Here is a 21,818-nt window from a genome sequence, read left to right on the forward strand (position 1 = left end):
GTTAATTATACCTATGGAAATGCTGAATTTTTCCATATAGGCATAAACAGGGACAAAGTCTTCAGAGGAAAACTCTGCAGAAGGTCTGTGAAAAAAAAATCATGAAGTGTTTCCGCCACAGTTTTTCCTACATCGGGCTTTACGGGGATTTTTCAGGCTTTATTACAGGGCAGGTGTTTGGGACAGTAAACACCTCCTCTGTAATGAAGCTATCTGTGCCCGCAATTAAAAAAAAAAAAAAAAAAAAAAAGCTCATCCTGCTGCTGCACTGCTCATGCCCGAGGTATACACCTCATCAGATTCATCTCTATTTGAATAAAAGGGGTTATTTTCATTGCGGGTACAGATAAATTTAAAGACAGAGCAATTTGTCACATTAGTCCCCTGGTCTATACAGACCTGAGGGTTTTTTAGTTTCCCAAATCCACTTCAATGGTTCCCTTTAAACTCTGTGAGCGGAGTAGCCTTTGGTTAAGTTCAGACGAAGATTTTTGGACCAGAACTTGAAGCTGAGGTCGCCTCAGGCTCCGGTCCAAAAGACAGGTAGCCACGACTGAAAGCCGTTGCAGCCACGCACTCCGCTCCGGATTATGCCCATCCTAGTCCGGAGGAGAGAGTGTCTTCAGGCCGAATTGCGAGGCGAAACAGCCTGAAGAATGAGAACCTCGCTTCTTTTCCCGGGAGCCGGAACAAGCTCTTGAGCGGCTCCCATTGATTTCAATGAGAGCCCGCATTTTTGGTCAGAATTTTGAGGCGGATACAGCCTGAAAATCCTGGCCAAAAAACTCAGTCTGAACTTACCCTTTCATTGGAGGTATATACGGGGAGGGTTCACCTGTAAAGGAAGGCTCTGACATATGCCCTTGTATCGGGATCATTTTGGCATAAACGGGGTAAATGACACCTAATTATTATATACACTAGGACCTTTTCCAATGCACCAAACATAGTTCATAAACATTACGTGAAAAGAGCTTAAAAAAAAAAAAAAAAAGTTTCAGATGTCCCTATGGTGGGGAGAAGTTTCACGGATTGTTGCAAAGTTTTGACACCTCACAAAAAAATAAGACGGAGTATGTCATGAATAGGCCAAATATGGAGCAAACCGAGCCTGATACTATCTACCAGCATGGCCTGAGCGTGCACTGAAAACTTATCTCCTGTGTGATTTCCATCACGACGAAGGCCAAAACTCACAACTTCATGAGGGATTGGCCTTTAATGCACAGTACCGTACAATAACATGATTCTACTATGAACATGCCAGGATTACGCTAATGAAATATTCCCAAACAGCGTGATTTTAATCATAAAACATGCACTTTTTATATTCCCACAGAAAATAGATTTTTTTTTTCTTTAAGCAGCCAAATTACATGGGGGGAAGGGGGGAAACAAAAATAAACTAGAGCGCCATCCTGCGGTTGACAAGTTTTACAGCTACAAAAAAAAAAAAAAAAAAAAAATTAAAAAAAATTTCTTTTTTTTTGGAAAGTTTATTAAAACATCGTGAATACAAATGATCCAGACCAAGGATATCAAAAATGTGGAACTTAAAGTTTATGCTTTTTTTTTTTAAAAAAACCCCAAAAACAAACAAAAAAAAAAAACCCACAAAGAGAAAACCGAATGTCCTTTAGGGTAATGCCAGGGTATTAGGATCTCACTTCTCGTTCTTGCCATCAGTACTCCTAGGACTGGACTGGTCATTTACTTTTGCGTGGGAAGAATCCCTTTCACGACTGGGTGACTTTTTGCTGGTCTCCTTGTCATGCGAGGACCTTGAAGACCTTTTCTCCCTTTCCCGGCTCCTTCGGTGGGATGAACGCTCTTCTCTGTAGGTACTGTGTACTGTATTGGAATCTGGGCTTACATGGTTTCTACTGGACTTGCGGACCCGCTTAGTGTCGGGACTACTGCTACGAGACTGTCGCCGTTTATGGCTTTCCTTCTCTGTGCTCTTTTTCTGAGAGCTGCTTTCTTCTCGTCTGGAGGAGTCTTTGCTTTTGCTTTGACTGACCTCCCTATCTGAAGATTTGGAGCCGCCCCTACTTCTACTTCTTTTATTTCGGGACCTCTCTGGCGTTCCCTTTCGGTCTCTGGATCTAGAGCGACCTCTTCGCTTTGTGTCTTTTTCCTTGCTTCTTGCATGGTCTTGACTCCGGGTCCTGTCATTGTCCCTACTTCTTGAGCGAGCTCTTCTGCTGTTCTCTCTGCTTTTGCTCCGCTCCTTAGTTTTACTACTAGATCGATGCTTTGTTTTCTCAGACTCTCTCTCCTTGCTTTTGGCTTTTTCATGTCTCTCTTTGCTTTTGTTTCGCTCCTTACTTTTAGCTCGCTCTTTGCTTCTACCCCTTTCCTTACTTTTACTCCTTCCTCTTTCATTTTTCGATGTACTGTGTCTTGACCTCTCCTTACTTCTGCTTCTCTCTTTGTCTTTTGCTTTGTGATTCGAGTGCTTATCTTTATCTTTTCCCCTCTCGTGTCCCCTTTCCTTGCTTCTTGAGCCACTTCTGTCATCACGTTTGCTTTTCTTCTCCTCTCTGTTGTTCTTTACGTTCTCTTTGCTTTCGCTCCTCCTTTCTGATGTTGTTCTTCTTCTACTCCGGCTTTTTTCTTTATTTTCATCATCTTTAGACTCCCTTTCCTTGCTGCTAGGTTTGCGGTCTTTACTTTTCTTCCTATGATCACCTCTTTTGTGTGGACTCTCGGATTCTTCTCTTTGATCGGATGGTTTCCTTTCTCTTCCTCGAACTGGGCTTTTCTGAACTTCTTTTTCATTCAATTCACTCCTGTAAAAACAAAACAAAAACCCCATAGATTAGAGGTTCTTCTTCAGGCATCTCCATAATACTCTAATAAACGAGAACCATGAAAATACAAAGTCTATCCTATCTGTGAACTTCTAAGCCTCGGGCAGAGCCGACTGCGCATGCCCACAGGCCACAAGAAAATGGCCACTTACTTACTGTGTAAGTGGCCATGGGCATGCACAATCGGCTCTGCCCGAGGCCTAGAAGTTTGAACCAAGCTCTGGAAGAAGACACAGGGAGAGGCCGTTACTGAAGGGAGGCGGCACTGGAAACTCCTCTCGCAGCATTGGGGACGCCCCCAGTGCTGTAAGAGAACTCATTTGCATACAGACGAAAACCGGGATTTCTACCGAGCGGCGACACGGAGAAGAATAGCCTTTCTTAAGGCTATTCCTACGTGTAAACGCGAAAAAAAAATGTGATTTTAATGGTAGAATCCCTTTAATGGCATCTTCCCCACCCAACCCCTTTCAGGCTACACAACCACATCCAGACACTGATGTTCTACTCCACAATACAACATACTTATCTCCCTTGATCCAACGCTCTCCACTAGAATATCTCATCCTTTGGGTCCTTTGCATCTCCTGTCTCCAGTGAGGAGGGGTCTCACTTCTTCTAAAACGTTCTCTAGACCTAGACCTCGAGGGTGTTCGGTAGCGCTAAAAAGGAAAGGAAAAATGTATTAACCATGAAACCAAACCAAGACGTGTACGACTGGTGGAGTTACTTTGGTTACATTACTAATCGTGCAGGCGTTTGCTACAGTTGCGATGCAGATTATGTATGTCCATGGTAACAAATAGGAAATAAATTCTGTGGGGCGTACTAAAGTCTCATATTTTCCATTTCCATTCCATTGTATGCTAATAGGTTACTCAGAAGAAGTGCAGGATCCGACTACACAGTTTGTAGCCTATTACCATGGAGATGTGCGGCAGGGTACGTACAGCCGTAAATACAAAATGCTAAGGAACTTTGCAATAGTTGTTAAATTAAAAGTTACTTTATTTTTTAGTGTATATATATTGGGAGAGTGGACTCCACATAGTTCACTGGAGAGAAAGCAGAAACAACTTACTCTGGGGCCTCTTCCCTTGATCTTTCTTCCAGATCTGGTTACTAACAGTCTTCTCTGATAAAGCGAGCTAATTAAAAAGGAAAAAAAAAAAAACTTTTTAACCGCTTAAGGACCAGGCCTACAAGTGCCTTACGGACCAGGCCTCCTTTTGCAAAACTGACGTGACTCACTTTATCCAGCAATAACTTTGAGATGCTTCGACTTACGCAAGTGATTTTGAGATTGTTTTTTCGTGACACATTGTACTTCATGTTCGTGGTAAACATTGATCAATATTTTTGTGTTTATGAAACAAATTAGGAAATTAGAAGGAAATTTTGAAAGAAAAAAAAACAAAAAACATTTCAAAATGTGAAATGAAAAGTGGGTATAAACTGATTTTTTTTGGGCACACAGCAGCGCATGGAAGAGAAACAGGGACACTTGGCATTTGAAAAGCAGATTTTTCTGGAATAGTTTTTGGTGCCATGTCTCATTTGCAGAGCTCCTAGATTACCAATACATTGGAAACCACCCAAAAGTGACCCCATTTTGAAACGACACCCCTTGCATGCCCACTGTACACCCCTGCAAAAAACATGCATGCTATGTATAGGGAGGGGAAGAGATGACAGCAGTACAACCATCTACTGTGTAATGGCCACATGGAGAAACCTTTCCTACTACGCACTTACCTTTCGCGCTCACGTTCTCTGTTATTTACTCTCGTTTCCTTCTCGTCAGCTCTCTGGGGGCTCTTTCTCATCAAAAACTTGTTCTCCGGCACAGTGGGGATCTCTTCTGGACGGACAGTGGAGGTCACCTGAACTTCTTGATCTTCATTTTCGCTCTCAGAACTTGAAGATAAAGACAAATCGTATTTCTCATCTACAAACAGGAAATCTGTCCCGTAGCTCATGTGTATCTATAGGTCAATCAAATCCCACACGATGTAGACGAAGACATTTAACCATCTGAAGAAAATCGCTTCTCAGCAACCAAAACTACTTCCAGCGCTGGTTTACATTCTACTTTCTATCTACATGATGTTGTTCTATTAATGTCTTCATTATCATGGTCTACAAGGCAGTTTTAGTGTCCCTCTATATCCGCGGCATCATTACAATATCCCAAGATACTTGATTTTTTTTTTTGCCATTTTATATCCCTTTAGTTTGCTACTACTAAGCACCCCCTTCCCCCCATGAGATAAAACAAGACCCCAAATTACCTTTTCTTGTTCTTCTTACGCTTTTTCTTCTCCTTTTTCTGTTTCTTTGAATTTTTCTTATGTTTTTTCTTTTTCTTCTTGGATTTCTCCTCCTCGTCGGAGTCAGAAGAGGAATCAGAAGAAGAGTCGGAATCGCTTGAGCCGTCCGTGTCGCTGGATGAGGACGACTTGTGTCTTTTCTTCTCCTTCTTAGCTAATAATTAAGTTGAAAAATTACAATATGAGACAATTGTTAAGGTGGGAAACTTACTTAAATATATTAATACAATCCAACACCAGTTTCTACTGCTCAGTAGTAGCAATACTTGTGCCTGGGGGAGCAGGTTTTGCTTTTTTTCTGTGGGATTCCTATAGGACTTGAATATTTTGGGGCCATAGACTGTTATGGGTAACATATTATGTAAGTACGGAGCAGCAATAATCCCACACCAAGTCTCCCAATAAACATCTGGTGCAACGAGGCATCACAATACAGGTATAGGTTAGGTTTGACACCTGCTACGGTCTGTAATGATACATTAATACAAAATAGTAATATATTCTCACATTTCGACTTCTGGACGTGGACGAGCTCGCCACAATTCTGTATTCTGACTTCCGCTGTTGGTTTGCTGGAGGCGTCTGTTTTCTGATTCTCAATCTCCCTCACTACTTCCTGCCCAGATATTAATTGTCCAAAAACAACATGAAGTCTACGAAGACAAAGAATATAAGAGTCAATTAGCAGGCGAACCAAAAGACATGGTACAAAGTATAAGCAATACGCAAGGAATAGTTACCCATCCAAATGAGGCGTCGGCTTCGTTGTTCTGAAAGGGTTCAGATAAATAAAATCATAGGAGAAAAACAAAACAAAAAAACACGGTTAGCTGCATAATAAGGTACAAACATTACACTTTTCCATTTCCCAAGGACAACACTTTAGGTGCATTACTACTACTACTACCACCACTACCTGGCAGTCTTGGGTGACCATGTAAATATATGGCTGTGCGAATCCTTCCAGGGTGCAAACCACTCTCTACATCATCCTTTGCTCTGACTAATCGAAAAAGTCTCAGGTATCGGGCCACCTCTATGATAGGACATATACACTAGGCATGTCCTAGAGCAGGGGTGCTCACACTTTGTCAGCATGTGAGCTACTTTATTATATGACCAAGTCGAAAGATCTACTACCCACTTCTTGTGGGCAGGGCCGGGCGGAGCGTGAGAGCAGGAGACAGCGGCGCTCTGTGGCCGCCCAGGGATCCCCTGCTTGTTCAAAGTGCAGGCTGAGAGTTATCTCTGGACACTGGTAGGCTGGGGCTGCGGCAGCCCCGCCTGCCAGTGTCCGTAGATGACTCTCAGCCTACGCTGTGAACAAGCAGCACCCCGGCTCCCTCCATCCCTAAGAGCGGCCTGCAAGTGTCCGGAGTGCTTGTTCACAGCGCAGGCTGAGAGTCGACTCTCAGCCTGCACTGTGAACAAGCAGACACCGGGGATCCCTTCATCCCGCGATCGACCCATACGTCCATTGCGATCGACCAGTAGATCGCGATCGACGTATTGGGCACCCCTGTCCTAGAGGTATAACCCTACATATTAATGTAAAGAGGTACTCACATGAAAAACTGTGACCCATTCGTGTCTTTGCCTCTATTGGCCATGGACAGTAAGAATTCCTTGGTATGCTTAACTGAAAAGCTCTCATCTGGAGGAAGAAGAAACAGCAGGTAAGCAAGAAGAGGGCATAAAGGAAATCCATGACTGCAGGGTCAGACCAAGCCTGATGGAGACCCCACATAGTCCTGAAAGCTTGCCATCTTTCTTGATCTTTTTAGTTAGCCAATAATAGGTATCATCTACTGAAGACTCAATTTTTATTTTTTACAGGATCAGACTACACTCAAGGCTTGTATGTAGTCTGGGACCATGAAGACACACGAGTCTGCCCAGGACCTTCATAAACAGAGTTACAGGAGGATTTTGAAAGCTTAGAAAATGATACGAGACATCTGACTAATGTATCTTTATATAACTTTATCATCATAATAATGGTGCGCATACCTTCAAAGAACCCTCCATATATAGACTCTCCGCCTCTTCCATTTCCTAAAAGTACAAAATTTGCAGGATGTAATAAATGCTTAACTCCAAGACAAAGATGGCCACATTATATGGAAAAACAAGGGCTCACCTTCACTAAAATCACCTCCCTGGATCATGAAATCTTTCACCACTCTATGAAACAAGCAGTTCTTGTAATGCAATGGCTTCTGGGTGGTTTTCCCAATGCCCTTTTCACCTACATAGGAAAACAGTGGAAGGCATGTCCTTTAAACATCTAAAAAAATTCATAAAAACAACATAAAACAATGTGACAATGGCGTCCATGTCAGATCCTCTGCTCAAGTACATTGTGGAACAGAACAGGCTAAATAGAGCTTTGGCATGGAGATCTGGCCGCAACATATTTACTGTAAAGATATACAGCAGGGCCTTTGTTCTGGTCCCATTTAGGTTTCAATGCTACGGACAACGATAACAGTGGAATGGTCAGTCGTGATAAAGGGGGACGTTATTGGCGTGATTTACTGAAGAGACCCAGAGCGGGGCACTTGCAACCTCATCTGTTAGGGGTCTGCAGCCACAAAGGCATGTATACACACATAGATACACACATATCCACTCATGTCTGACTGAGGAATACATGTCTCTATGCTGTGGGACCTCCGGGTCCATATAAATACATTAATACACCCCCTCCGGTCAACTTCTTTAAAGAGGACCTTTCGCCATCGGCGCACTGTCGGCTTTCCCGTTCTGTGCCCCCGGTGAAGAGCTATCAGTCCCGCTACTGTAGCTCTTTACAGTCAGAAGGGCGTTTCTGACAGTCAGTCAGGAACGCCCTTCCTAACAGCAGCATCTATTGCGTTGTACTGTGAGAGCGGTGAGGAACGCCCCCTCCCCTCCTGATAGTACTCGTTCCTCACTGCTCAGCGTCATCAATGGGCTGTAAGCAACGCCCCCTCTCACAGTACAACACAATAGATGCCACTGTGAGGAAGGGCGTTCCTGACTGACTGTCAGAAACTCCCTTCTGACAGTGAAGAGCTACAGTACCGGAACCGATAGCTCTTCACCGGGGGCACAGAACGGGAAAGCCAACACTGCGCCGAATTCAGCTCGCTGTCGGCTTTCTAGCGGTGTATTAAACCGCATGTGCCCCAGATGGCGAAAGGTCCTCTTTAAATGGCCTGGCTTATTCTCTTCTAGCTACGTGTCACACTGTTGTACGGTCACCCACAACCTTCATGTTTTGCTGTAGGGGAAAAAAGTTTCAAATGACTTGTGACAAAGATTTTTAGAATTCTTCAGATTTTTTTTAATGGAAACTAGAGAAGGACAATTGTCATAAGTTTAAAGCAACTCGCAGGTGACCTAAAGTCGGCGTAGAGCCCCAAATGTTCTCAGGTAACTGACATATCCAAAAATGTATCGACCAACCTGTGCAGAGGCAGCGGAAATTTTCACATGTTTTTGGACAAACATCTGTAAAAAGTTCAAAGACAACTCTTCCAGCTGGAGGGAAAAAATAAAAAGAGCAGTCAGAAAATCTGTAAATGTACAGAATATAGTGCTGGAACTCCACGGCAGACGTGACCGACTCTTATTTATTTCACTCCAGGGATGACGTACGTTATTCTACAGCAGCCGCACCGTGACCTCAGTGCTGAGTACAAGGCCTGCCATTGGCTGCAGTGGTAAAGTGAATGTACGTGATGTCATCAGTGGAGGGAGTTCACTGAGTATTGGATTTCTGGATTATATTTCCTGCTGTTAGACAATTTGTTTAAGGGGGTTGGCCAGCCTTGTGGTACTGATGACCAGATCAGTTGTAGTGTCAGGTGTCGGATAGCAGCTGCCAGAATCGGAAGCAGACAGCTCAGGCCATTGTGCTGGGTTACTGCGGCTTAGCTACCATTCACATAAATGGGAGCCGAGCAAGAGCACCCTAGCACGGTCACTGCACAATGTACAGAGCGGTCTCCTTCCAGCTGTATACACCGTGCAGATCCAGCAGCAACAAAAGCTGATCGTTGGGGTTACTAAGTGTTGGACCTCCTTATCCTAAGGATAGGTCATGGATATGAAGGGACTGAAGACTAAATGGTCTTCAGTTTACCAAGTACTGTAGACAGGGAGCAGCAACTTTCAGGCACTTCAGCTGCTGTTAAACTACATTTCCCAGCATGCTTACTTGCTCGGCTGTCCTTGGAAGTCCCACTGACATGACTGTAGCATGGTGGGAGTTGTAGTTACACAATAGTTGGAGTGTTGAAAGTCTATGGGATGCCTTTTATATCTGCCATGGCCTTTAGTTTGGGTACTTAGGCCAAATCTACTGATTTTTGGAACATAAAGAAATGAAAAGGAATCCAAAGATACCAGTTATAGGTGTAGGCATGTTAATGAACATACACACATACGTACAATATATAAAGTTTTATATATATATATATATATATATATATATATATATATATATATATATATATATATATATATATATATATTTATTTAACTCAGACTTACCTGGTACATTGTTGATTGATATGTCAAAAAAGCAACGAGGACGCTGCACTTTGATCCCCATGATCTCCACTGGGAAAAAAGGAAAAACTTGAGAGGTGATGCAATCCAAGAACAAAAAATAATACAGCAAGTATACATCACATGTTTCTCCCGCCAGCACACTGGCTGCCAACTGGTAGCTCCAGGTCTTAAGGTCTAATCCTCATGGGTACATTACAGCTCTGAATGAATGTCATATTCTTAGCACAGGTTTTATCTGGGGCAGCTTTCCTTGCATTCTCCAGACTGTATCTGCACCCATTTGCAGTGGTGAATATCCAGCATGCTGCTATAATTCTTTCTTCATAGAGTAAGCACAACAGAAACATTCTCTCTAAAGTCATATGAATAAGGCTCTATTCGTACTTGCACTATGAGACGCCATCTAGGTTTTGATGGTATGCCTCGCATGCGACAAGCCATCAAAAGGCAAAGCAAAGAGAGAACCCTTTAAAAGTCAATAGGGTCTATTGGTCACCATTGATACAAATCCATATAAACGGATGGGCAGGATTTAGAAGCAGTTACTCCTATCCAGGTAGCAATTTACAAAGGTGAGAATAACCCTTTAAGAGTGTCCAACATAAGTGACGCCAAGTATATTAGGCAGATATATGGCCTCCCTTACAGTATGTTATTTCTGCCAAAGGAGATGACAGCTATATTATGTATATATCTAGCTTTTAATTATTAAGGCCCCTTGCAGACGACTGTGGGATTTTCCCTGATCTAGTCTGGACCGCAAAACTCAGGACAGGTCCTAGTATTCCTGTCCGCTTTTGCGGCCGTGCTGCCACAGCCCCAATTCCTTAAATGAATGGGGCCACAGAAGCACGGCTACTGCAAACGGATAACAGTCTGGCTAATCCCATCCACGCACTGCAGAAAGAAAATTATTTTTAAGTCGCAGCATGCCACACGCAACATGCTATTGTTTCCATATAGGTATGATAGGAGGAGAAAGTCTCCAGAGGAAAATGCTGTGGACTTTCTATGGAACAAAGGCGATGCATTTCAACCAGTCTTTTTGCAGCATTTTTCGGCTACGGCTTGCTTCGTGGGATCTAAGCCTAAAGGGTGTTCCAAGTTAAAAATATTAATGACCCATCCTCAGGACAGGCCAACTCCATCTCCATCCTGTGTGTGGGGCTGAGCCAAAACCTTACAGCTTACCTCATATTCAAGTAATGGAGCTGAGCTGCAGTAACCTGGCTTGGTCACTACACACTGGGGAGGGGGAATAAACAAAACTAAAGCTTATGTGCAAGAATTCTGTCTAAAACGGATAAAAAATTTGAAACTAAAGAGGTTTTTAAGTCACAAAATCACACTGCAAAATATCCCCTAAACTGGCAGAGGGCACTCAGTTACTCATTAAGTGCAACCAGCTTTCTATTGCCTCGGGACATAGTATTACATCTGCCGCAGTTTTCAATATTGTTGATATATTTGAGTTTCTAATATTTATATCATTTTAGTTTATTCCCCCCATTGTGCTCCCTGTCCCATTCTCTGTTAGCTGTGACCCGCAGATTGGTGGAGGTGCCGCGTGTTGTGCCCCCACCGATCTGATTTTCATTACCTTTCCTAAGGATAGGAAAGACAAGATAAAACAGATGCCCAGCTTGCGCAGGACTAACACAGTCATCTGTAAATCCCCTTTCAGGGCTCGTTCACATCTGCAGGTTTCCGTTTCCTGCACAAAACAGAGGCAGGAGACGGAAACCTGCAGGACTCTTTCAAACCCAGTCATTTGAATGGGTCTGAAAGATGTCTGGCCGTGAGTGCTTTATGCTCTCCGCCGCAAAACCGCTTTTTTTTTTTTTAAATCGGACACAGAGTCAGACATGCAGGACTCTGTGTCCAATTTTTAAGAAAACGGTTTCGCGGCGGAGAGCATAAAACGCTCAATGCTGCTCACGGCCGGACCCGCTCTGTTGCATGCAGGAGATGGAAAGCTGAGAACGGAGATTGAACGCAGGTGTGAGCCCAGCGTCAGTAGGGCAGAAGCGCTGGAAAATTCCTAGAAGGGTTTCCCAAATTTCCATCATGTAAAAAAGTGTCTATAAGGCTAAAGCCCCACATTGTGGAAACAGCTTTTATTGTTGCAGCTTTTTTTGTTGTTGCGGGTTCAGCCTTATCAGCAGTCCCATCACCTCTCCTATCATCATCTCTTCTAGCTCAGCATGGCGCTGTTCCTCTGTTATTCTTCCTTGAAAATGATCATTGACACATGGTTGATTGGGAGGAGTATCATCCAGGCACGTGCAGCAACAACTGGATGTCAGATTGTGGAGGAAAATGTCTCCAATGGGAAATATATTAAAGTGGTTTACAAGTTAAATTCATAGTGGGCCAAGGTTGGGGTGAAACTTCTGTCCTGACTCAACATTGCAACAGGGGACCAGAGCTTGATGACTAACCCCTTGCCCATCCCAAGCCCCTGGTATTTACAACTTTAACTGGATAACCCCTTTAATAAATTTCCCTGAATAACAACAGAGGTCCTTACTAATGCTTTTTCAAGTTCGTCTGCTTCGTAGCCCATTTTTAGAGAAGAACTGCAGTAGAAAACAAATCTAACTTTCACCCAGAGATATACCGGATCCATCCGCAGAATACAGGGCACTATTTGGGCAGCCTGTATTCTGTCACATCATTGTTTTCAAGACACCTGCAAGAAGTAACAGATATTCTTGGACTAGTAGTCCAACAAGGCGCATCATTTGCTGCAGAACTACAACTCCCAGCATGCCTTGGCCACCACAGGCTGCTTTACAGGGCATCTACATGTACCAGGGACATTTTTGCACATGCTGGGACTTGTAGTACTCCTAATATACACAAATAAATACAAGGAAGGTAATATTAGTGTATACTTGGACTTGTAGTTCTGCAGAGCTCCAGATGCACTGTGGGATTTTCAGCTATGGAGTAGAATTAGCAATGCCCCGTCGGCTGCTGCAGGACTGAGCTGTAGAGCCGTCCATGGATGATGCAGGACCCGAGCACTCACCTCAGCCCGTGCAGGGGACACACTGGAAGCCCGCGGCCAGATCACGGAAGCAGAAGCGTGCGGGAGCCCAAACTAGTCGCGCACCATCCGGGCCGGACCCACCTCCCTCCTAAGCACTAGTGAGCGCGGAGACACACAGGCATGAGCAGCCGCGCCACAATCCAATCCATCGTCAACTGCACCAGTCTGCTCGGAAGATGGCCGCTCTCATACACGTCACGTGACCAGGCTCCGCGTATGACCTGTAGAGTCGGCCATCGACTAGCAGTGACTGCGGCTGGAATTTCTCGCGAGATCTCATTGACGTTCTGGGTCATGTTTGTTGTTCTGACCTTCAACCAAGCATGATTGTGGGCGTGACAGAGAGAAGGGTTGTGACTAAATACTAAACGCCGTAAGGACCTGCTCAGTGTGAGCTGTTGCCCATTACTGGTAAGGACCTTTTTGCCCCCCTAGTGCTCAGGTCCTTAACTGAGATAGTATTTAGCCAGCTCACAGTGAATTGGCTAAATCCCGTACTCCAGAGGGACCAGGTCCTCACCAGTGATAGTATATATATGTATACAGCCAGGTCCTCACCAGTGATGGTATATATATATATATGTATACAGCCAGGTCCTCACCAGTGATGGTATATATATATATATGTATACAGCCAGGTCCTCACCAGTGATGGTATATATATATATGTATACAGCCAGGTCCTCACCAGTGATGGTATATATATATATGTATGTATACAGCCAGGTCCTCACCAGTAATAGTGTATATACAGTATATATATGTATACAGCCAGGTCCTCACCAGTAATAATATATATATATATATATATATATATACACAGCCAGGTCCTCACCAGTGATGGTATTTAGCCAACTCTATGTGAGCCGTCTATTTCTCATCATTTGTAGGGACTATTTTTGCCCCTATTGTTCGGTCCTGATCTCTTATAGTACTCACTGTGAATTGGCTAAGCCCCGCTCTCTGTAAGGACCTTTATAATAACTGGGCTGCGGCTTCAGTAATGTTTGTAAATCTCACAATAAAGGGACAAGATTAAATCGTAAAAATTTTAAGACACACATTATCTTTATTATTCCAACAATTGTTTGAAATCAATAAAAGATGGAAAAAAACATTTTCAGCAAAAAGTGTGACTGAGTTACAGGGTTTCATCCCGGTGAGGTCCTTCCAGTGATAGTATATAGCCGTCTCACACTGTATCCATCCTATCCTATTAATATTATAAATGTGAAATGTTTGTGGGTTTGTGACTTTGGATGTTCGGATATTTGTTCCTCAATCACGTAAAACCCGCTCCACCGATTTGGCTGAAATTTTCCACAAACATAGTTAATACACACGATTGCGCAATAGGCTACTTTTGAACACAATAACCCACATACGTTTTCCACACGAACCCCACAAAAAACAAACTGACATCACCATCTCTGCAATCTCACACACTTTGGACCATAGCAAGCCCCTAAACTTCACATTACCCCCTACAGCCTAGCCCCTAACCCCACACACTCACATTCACATTCACATATACTTTCCCACTTTCACCATCCTGCAGGAGCCTACCTCTGTCACTCTCCGGACCAGCCATGTTTGCCGACCCCACCGCTGGGAGGATCCGCGGCACCGCCCACCACACTACTCCACTAGCTTCACAGGAGCATGCGCACTTTGCACACATAAACAACGTGTTACTAGCACACCACCATTTTGCGCCTCCACCTTAGGCCGCAGCACACGAAATCCTGCCTCCACCCCGCAACAGTACCCGACGCCGCTATCACCTCCCTGCTGTTTCCTCTGCACGATCCATCCACCAGCCCGACACTGGTAAGTTCACGTACCACTCTAACACTGCCAGGCAGGGCCGCCGATAGACCAGTTACTAGCTACTAGCGTTAGGGGCCCGGCCAAATTTAAAAACGGGGGGGGGGCCGGGCCCGGGCCCCCTGGCGCCGGCAGCAGTCATTGTATGTCCTGTTTGTTTCAACTCAGATCTGCGTCCAGAGGACGCAGATCTGAGTTGAACACATACGTGGCTGAAGCAAAGAGCTGACACAGGTCAGCTCCTCGCTTCGCCGCTGCCCGCCTCTCTCGCTGACACATATGCGGCTGAAGCGAGTTGACCTGTGTAGCTCAGCCTATTTACCATATATATATCTACCATAAATATGCGCGCACATAAATATGCGCGCACATAACTACCATATATATGTGCGCACATAAATATGCGCGCACATAACTACCATATATATGTGCGCACATAAATATGCGCGCACATAACTACCATATATATGTGCGCACATAAATATGCGCGCACATAACTACCATATATATGTGCGCACATAAATATGCGCGCACATAACTACCATATATATGTGCGCACATAAATATGCGCGCACATAACTACCATATATATGTACGCACAAATATGCGCGCACATAACTACCATATATATGTGCGCACATAAATATGCGCGCACATAACTACCATATATATGTGCGCACATAAATATGCGCGCACATAACTACCATATATATGTGCGCACATAAATATGCGCGCACATAACTACCATATATATGTGCGCACATAAATATGCGCGCACATAACTACCATATATATGCGCGCACATAAATATGCGCGCACATAAATATGCGCGCACATAAATATGCACGCACATAAATACCATATATATGCGCGCACATAAATACCATATATATGCGCGCACATAAATATGCGCGCACATAACTACCATATATATGCGCGCACATAACTACCATATATATGCGCGCACATGAATATGCGCGCACATGAATATGCGCGCACATGAATATGCGCGCACATGAATATGCGCGCACATGAATATGCGCGCACATGAATATGCGCGCACATGAATATGCGCGCACATGAATATGCGCGCACATAACTACCATATATATGCGCGCACATATATATGCGCGCACATAACTACCATATATATGCGCGCACATAAATATGCGCGCATATAACTACCATATATATGCGCGCACATAACTATGCGCGCGCATAACTATGCGCGCGCATAACTATGCGCGCGCATAACTATGCGCGCGCATAACTATGCGCGCGCATAACTATGCGCGCGCATAACTATGCGCGCGCATAACTATGCGCGCGCATAACTATGCGCGCGCATAACTATGCGCGCGCATAACTATGCGCGCGCATAACTATGCGCGCGCATAACTATGCGCGCACATAACTACCATATATATAACTACCATAAATATGCGCGCACATAAATATGCGCGCACATAAATATGCGCGCACATAAATATGCGCGCACATAAATATGCGCGCACATAAATATGCGCGCACATAACTACCATATATATAACTACCATATATATGCGCGCACATAAATAAATGCGCGCACATATAAATATAATATATATATGCGCGCACATAACTACCATATATATGCGCGCACATAACTACCATATATATAACTACCATATATATGCGCGCACATAACACATATGCGCGCACATAACTATGCGCGCACATAACTATGCGCGCACATAACGATGCGCGCACATAACTATGCGCGCACATAACTACCATATATGCGCGCACATAAATATGCGCGCACATAAATATGCGCGCACATAAATATGCGCGCACATAACTATGCGCGCACATAACTATGCGCGCACATAACTACCATATATGCGCGCACATAAATATGCGCGCACATATATATACGCGCACATAAATATGCGCGCACATAAATACGCGCGCACATAAATACGCGCGCACATAAATACGCGCGCACATAAATACGCGCGCACATAAATACGCGCGCACATAAATACGCGCGCACATAAATACGCGCGCACATAACTACCATATATATAACTACCATATATTTGCGCGCACATAAATATGCGCACACATAAAAAATATGCGCGCACATAAATATGCGCGCACATAAATATGCGCGCACATAAATATGCGCGCACATAAATATGCGCGCACATAACTACCATATATATAACTACCATATATATGCGCGCACATAACTACCATATATATGCGCGCACATATATATGCGCGCACATAACTACCATATATATGCGCGCACATAAATATGCGTGCACATAACTACCATAAATATGGTATGCGCGCACATATATATGCGCGCACATAAATATGCGCGCACATAAATATGCGCGCACATAAATATGCGCGCACATAAATATGCGCGCACATAAATATGCGCGCACATAAATATGCGCGCACATAACTACCATATAAATATAATATGCGCGCACATAAATATGCGCGCACATAAATATGCGCGCACATAAATATGCGCGCACATATATATGCGCGCACATATATATGCGCGCACATATATATGCGCGCACATAAATATGCGCGCACATAAATATGCGCGCACATAACTACCATATATATGGGCGCACATAACTACCATATATATAACTACCATATATATGCGCGCACATAAATATGCGCACACATAAATATGCGCGCACATAAATATGCGCGCACATAACTACCATATATATGGGCGCACATAACTACCATATATATAACGCACATAAATATGCGCGCACATAAATATGCGCGCACATAAATATGTGCGCACATAAATATGCGCGCACATAAATACCATATATATAACTACCATATATATGCGCGCACATATATATGCGCGCACATATATATGCGCGCACATATATATGCGCGCACATATATATGCGCGCACATATATATGCGCACATATATATGCGCGCACATATATATGCGCGCACATATATATGCGCGCACATAACTACCATAAATATGCGCGCACATAAATATGCGCGCACATAAATATGCGCGCACATAAATATGCGCGCACATAAATATGCGCGCACATAAATATGCGCGCACATAACTACCATATATATATAACTACCATATATATGCGCGCACATATATATGCGCGCACATATATATGCGCGCACATATATATGCGAGCACATATATATGCGAGCACATATATATGCGCGCACATAACTACCATATATATAACTACCATATATATGCGCGCACATAAATATGCGCGCACATAAATATGCGCGCACATAAATATACGCGCACATAAATATGCGCGCACATAAATATGCGCGCACATAAATACGCGCGCACATAAATACGCGCGCACATAAATACGCGCGCACATAAATACGCGCGCACATAAATACGCGCGCACATAAATACGCGCGCACATAAATACGCGCGCACATAAATACGCGCGCACATAACTACCATATATATAACTACCATATATTTGCGCGCACATAAATATGCGCACACATAAAAAATATGCGCGCACATAAATATGCGCGCACATAAATATGCGCGCACATAAATATGCGCGCACATAACTACCATATATATAACTACCATATATATGCGCGCACATAACTACCATATATATAACTACCATATATATGCGCGCACATATATATGCGCGCACATAACTACCATATATATGCGCGCACATAAATATGCGTGCACATAACTACCATAAATATGGTATGCGCGCACATAAATATGCGCGCACATAAATATGCGCGCACATAACTACCATATATATAACTACCATATATATGCGCGCACATAAATAAATGCGCGCACATATAAATATAATATATATATGCGCGCACATAACTACCATATATATGCGCGCACATAACTACCATATATATAACTACCATATATATGCGCGCACATAACACATATGCGCGCACATAACTATGCGCGCACATAACTATGCGCGCACATAACTATGCGCGCACATAACTATGCGCGCACATAACTATGCGCGCACATAACTATGCGCGCACATAACTATGCGCGCACATAACTACCATATATGCGCGCACATAAATATGCGCGCACATAACTATGCGCGCACATAACTATGCGCGCACATAAATATGCGCGCACATAAATATGCGCGCACATAAATATGCGCGCACATAACTACCATATATATATAACTACCATATATATGCGCGCACATATATATGCGCGCACATATATATGCGCGCACATATATATGCGCGCACATATATATGCGAGCACATATATATGCGAGCACATATATATGCGCGCACATAACTACCATATATATAACTACCATATATATGCGCGCACATAAATATGCGCGCACATAAATATGCGCGCACATAAATATGCGCGCACATAAATACGCGCGCACATAAATACGCGCGCACATAAATACGCGCGCACATAAATACGCGCGCACATAAATACGCGCGCACATAAATACGCACGCACATAAATACGCGCGCACATAACTACCATATATATAACTACCATATATTTGCGCGCACATAAATATGCGCACACATAAAAAATATGCGCGCACATAAATATGCGCGCACATAAATATGCGCGCACATAAATATGCGCGCACATAAATATGCGCGCACATAAATATGCGCGCACATAACTACCATATATATAACTACCATATATATGCGCGCACATAACTACCATATATATAACTACCATATATATGCGCGCACATAACTACCATATATATGCGCGCACATAAATATGCGTGCACATAACTACCATAAATATGGTATGCGCGCACATAAATATGCGCGCACATAAATATGCGCGCACATAACTACCATATATATAACTACCATATATATGCGCGCACATAACACATATGCGCGCACATAACTATGCGCGCACATAACTATGCGCGCACATAACTATGCGCGCACATAACTATGCGCGCACATAACTATGCGCGCACATAACTATGCGCGCACATAACTACCATATATGCGCGCACATAAATATGCGCGCACATAACTATGCGCGCACATAACTATGCGCGCACATAACTACCATATATGCGCGCACATAAATATGCGCGCACATATATATACGCGCACATAAATATGCGCGCACATAAATATGCGCGCACATAAATATGCGCGCACATAAATATGCGCGCACATAAATATGCGCGCACAAAAATACGCGCGCACATAAATACGCGCGCACATAAATATGCGCACACATAAAAAATATGCGCGCACATAAATATGCGCGCACATAAATATGCGCGCACATAAATATGCGCGCACATAAATATGCGCGCACATAACTACCATATATATAACTACCATATATATGCGCGCACATAACTACCATATATATAACTACCATATATATGCGCGCACATATATATGCGCGCACATAACTACCATATATATGCGCGCACATAAATATGCGTGCACATAACTACCATAAATATGGTATGCGCGCACATATATATGCGCGCACATAAATATCCGCGCACATAAATATGCGCGCACATAAATATGCGCGCACATAACTACCATATAAATATAATATGCGCGCACATAAATATGCGCGCACATAAATATGCGCGCACATAAATATGCGCGCACATATATATGCGCGCACATATATATGCGCGCACATATATATGCGCGCACATAAATATGCGCGCACATAACTACCATATATATGGGCGCACATAACTACCATATATATAACTACCATATATATGCGCGCACATAAATATGCGCACACATAAATATGCGCGCACATAAATATGCGCGCACATAAATATGCGCGCACATAACTACCATATATATGGGCGCACATAACTACCATATATATAACGCACATAAATATGCGCGCACATAAATATGCGCGCACATAAATATGCGCGCACATAAATATGCGCGCACATAAATACCATATATATAACTACCATATATATGCGCGCACATATATATGCGCGCACATATATATGCGCGCACATATATATGCGCGCACATATATATGCGCGCACATAACTACCATAAATATGCGCGCACATAACTACCATAAATATGCGCGCACATAAATATGCGCGCACATAAATATGCGCGCACATAAATATGCGCGCACATAAATATGCGCGCACATAAATATGCGCGCACATAAATATGCGCGCACATAACTACCATATATATATAACTACCATATATATGCGCGCACATATATATGCGCGCACATATATATGCGCGCACATATATATGCGCGCACATATATATGCGCGCACATATATATGCGAGCACATATATATGCGAGCACATATATATGCGAGCACATATATATGCGAGCACATATATATGCGAGCACATAACTACCATATATATAACTACCATATATATGCGCGCACATAAATATGCGCGCACATAAATATGCGCGCACATAAATATGCGCGCACATAAATATGCGCGCACATAAATATGCGCGCACATAAATATGCGCGCACATAACTACCATATAAATATAATATGCGCGCACATAAATATGCGCGCACATATATGCGCGCACATAACTACCATAAATATGCGCGCACATAACTACCATAAATATGCGCGCACATAAATATGCGCGCACATAAATATGCGCGCACATAAATATGCGCGCACATAAATATGCGCGCACATAAATATGCGCGCACATAAATATGCGCGCACATAACTACCATATATATGGGCGCACATAAATAAATGCGCGCACATATAAATATAATATATATATGCACGCACATAACTACCATATATATGCGCGCACATAAATATGCGCGCACATAACTACCATAAATATGCGCGCACATAAATATGCGCGCACATAAATATGCGCGCACATAACTACCATATATATGGGCGCACATAAATAAATGCGCGCACATATGAATATAATATATATATGCACGCACATAACTACCATATATATGGGCGCACATAAATAAATGCGCGCACATATAAATATAATATATATATGCGCGCACATAACTACCATATATGCGCGCACATAACTACCATATATGCGCGCACATAAATATGCGCGCATATAAATATGCGCGCACATAAATATGCGCGCACATAAATATGCGCGCACATAAATATGCGCGCACATAAATATACGCGCACATAACTA

At 43.2% G+C, this 21,818-nt stretch overlaps 1 protein-coding gene across 1 annotated transcript; it reads right to left on the bottom strand.

The window, feature by feature from the left end:
• Positions 1–1,278: 1,278 nt before the first annotated feature.
• On the bottom strand, positions 1,279–12,932 carry PPIG (peptidylprolyl isomerase G). The gene is made up of 13 exons (XM_075284188.1): positions 12,738–12,932; positions 9,683–9,751; positions 8,594–8,668; positions 7,284–7,391; positions 7,154–7,198; positions 6,710–6,797; positions 5,884–5,913; positions 5,651–5,796; positions 5,105–5,297; positions 4,569–4,730; positions 3,895–3,961; positions 3,339–3,475; positions 1,279–2,792 (listed from the first exon to the last, which is right to left on the bottom strand). The coding sequence occupies exons 2-13, from the start codon at positions 9,741–9,743 to the stop codon at positions 1,664–1,666; spliced, it is 2,241 nt and encodes a 746-aa protein (XP_075140289.1). The 5' UTR covers positions 9,744–9,751; positions 12,738–12,932; the 3' UTR covers positions 1,279–1,663.
• Between the last annotated feature and the right edge of the window lie 8,886 nt (positions 12,933–21,818).

This window comes from Leptodactylus fuscus, chromosome 8, assembly GCF_031893055.1.
Source record: "Leptodactylus fuscus isolate aLepFus1 chromosome 8, aLepFus1.hap2, whole genome shotgun sequence".
NCBI classification, from domain to species: domain Eukaryota; kingdom Metazoa; phylum Chordata; class Amphibia; order Anura; family Leptodactylidae; genus Leptodactylus; species Leptodactylus fuscus.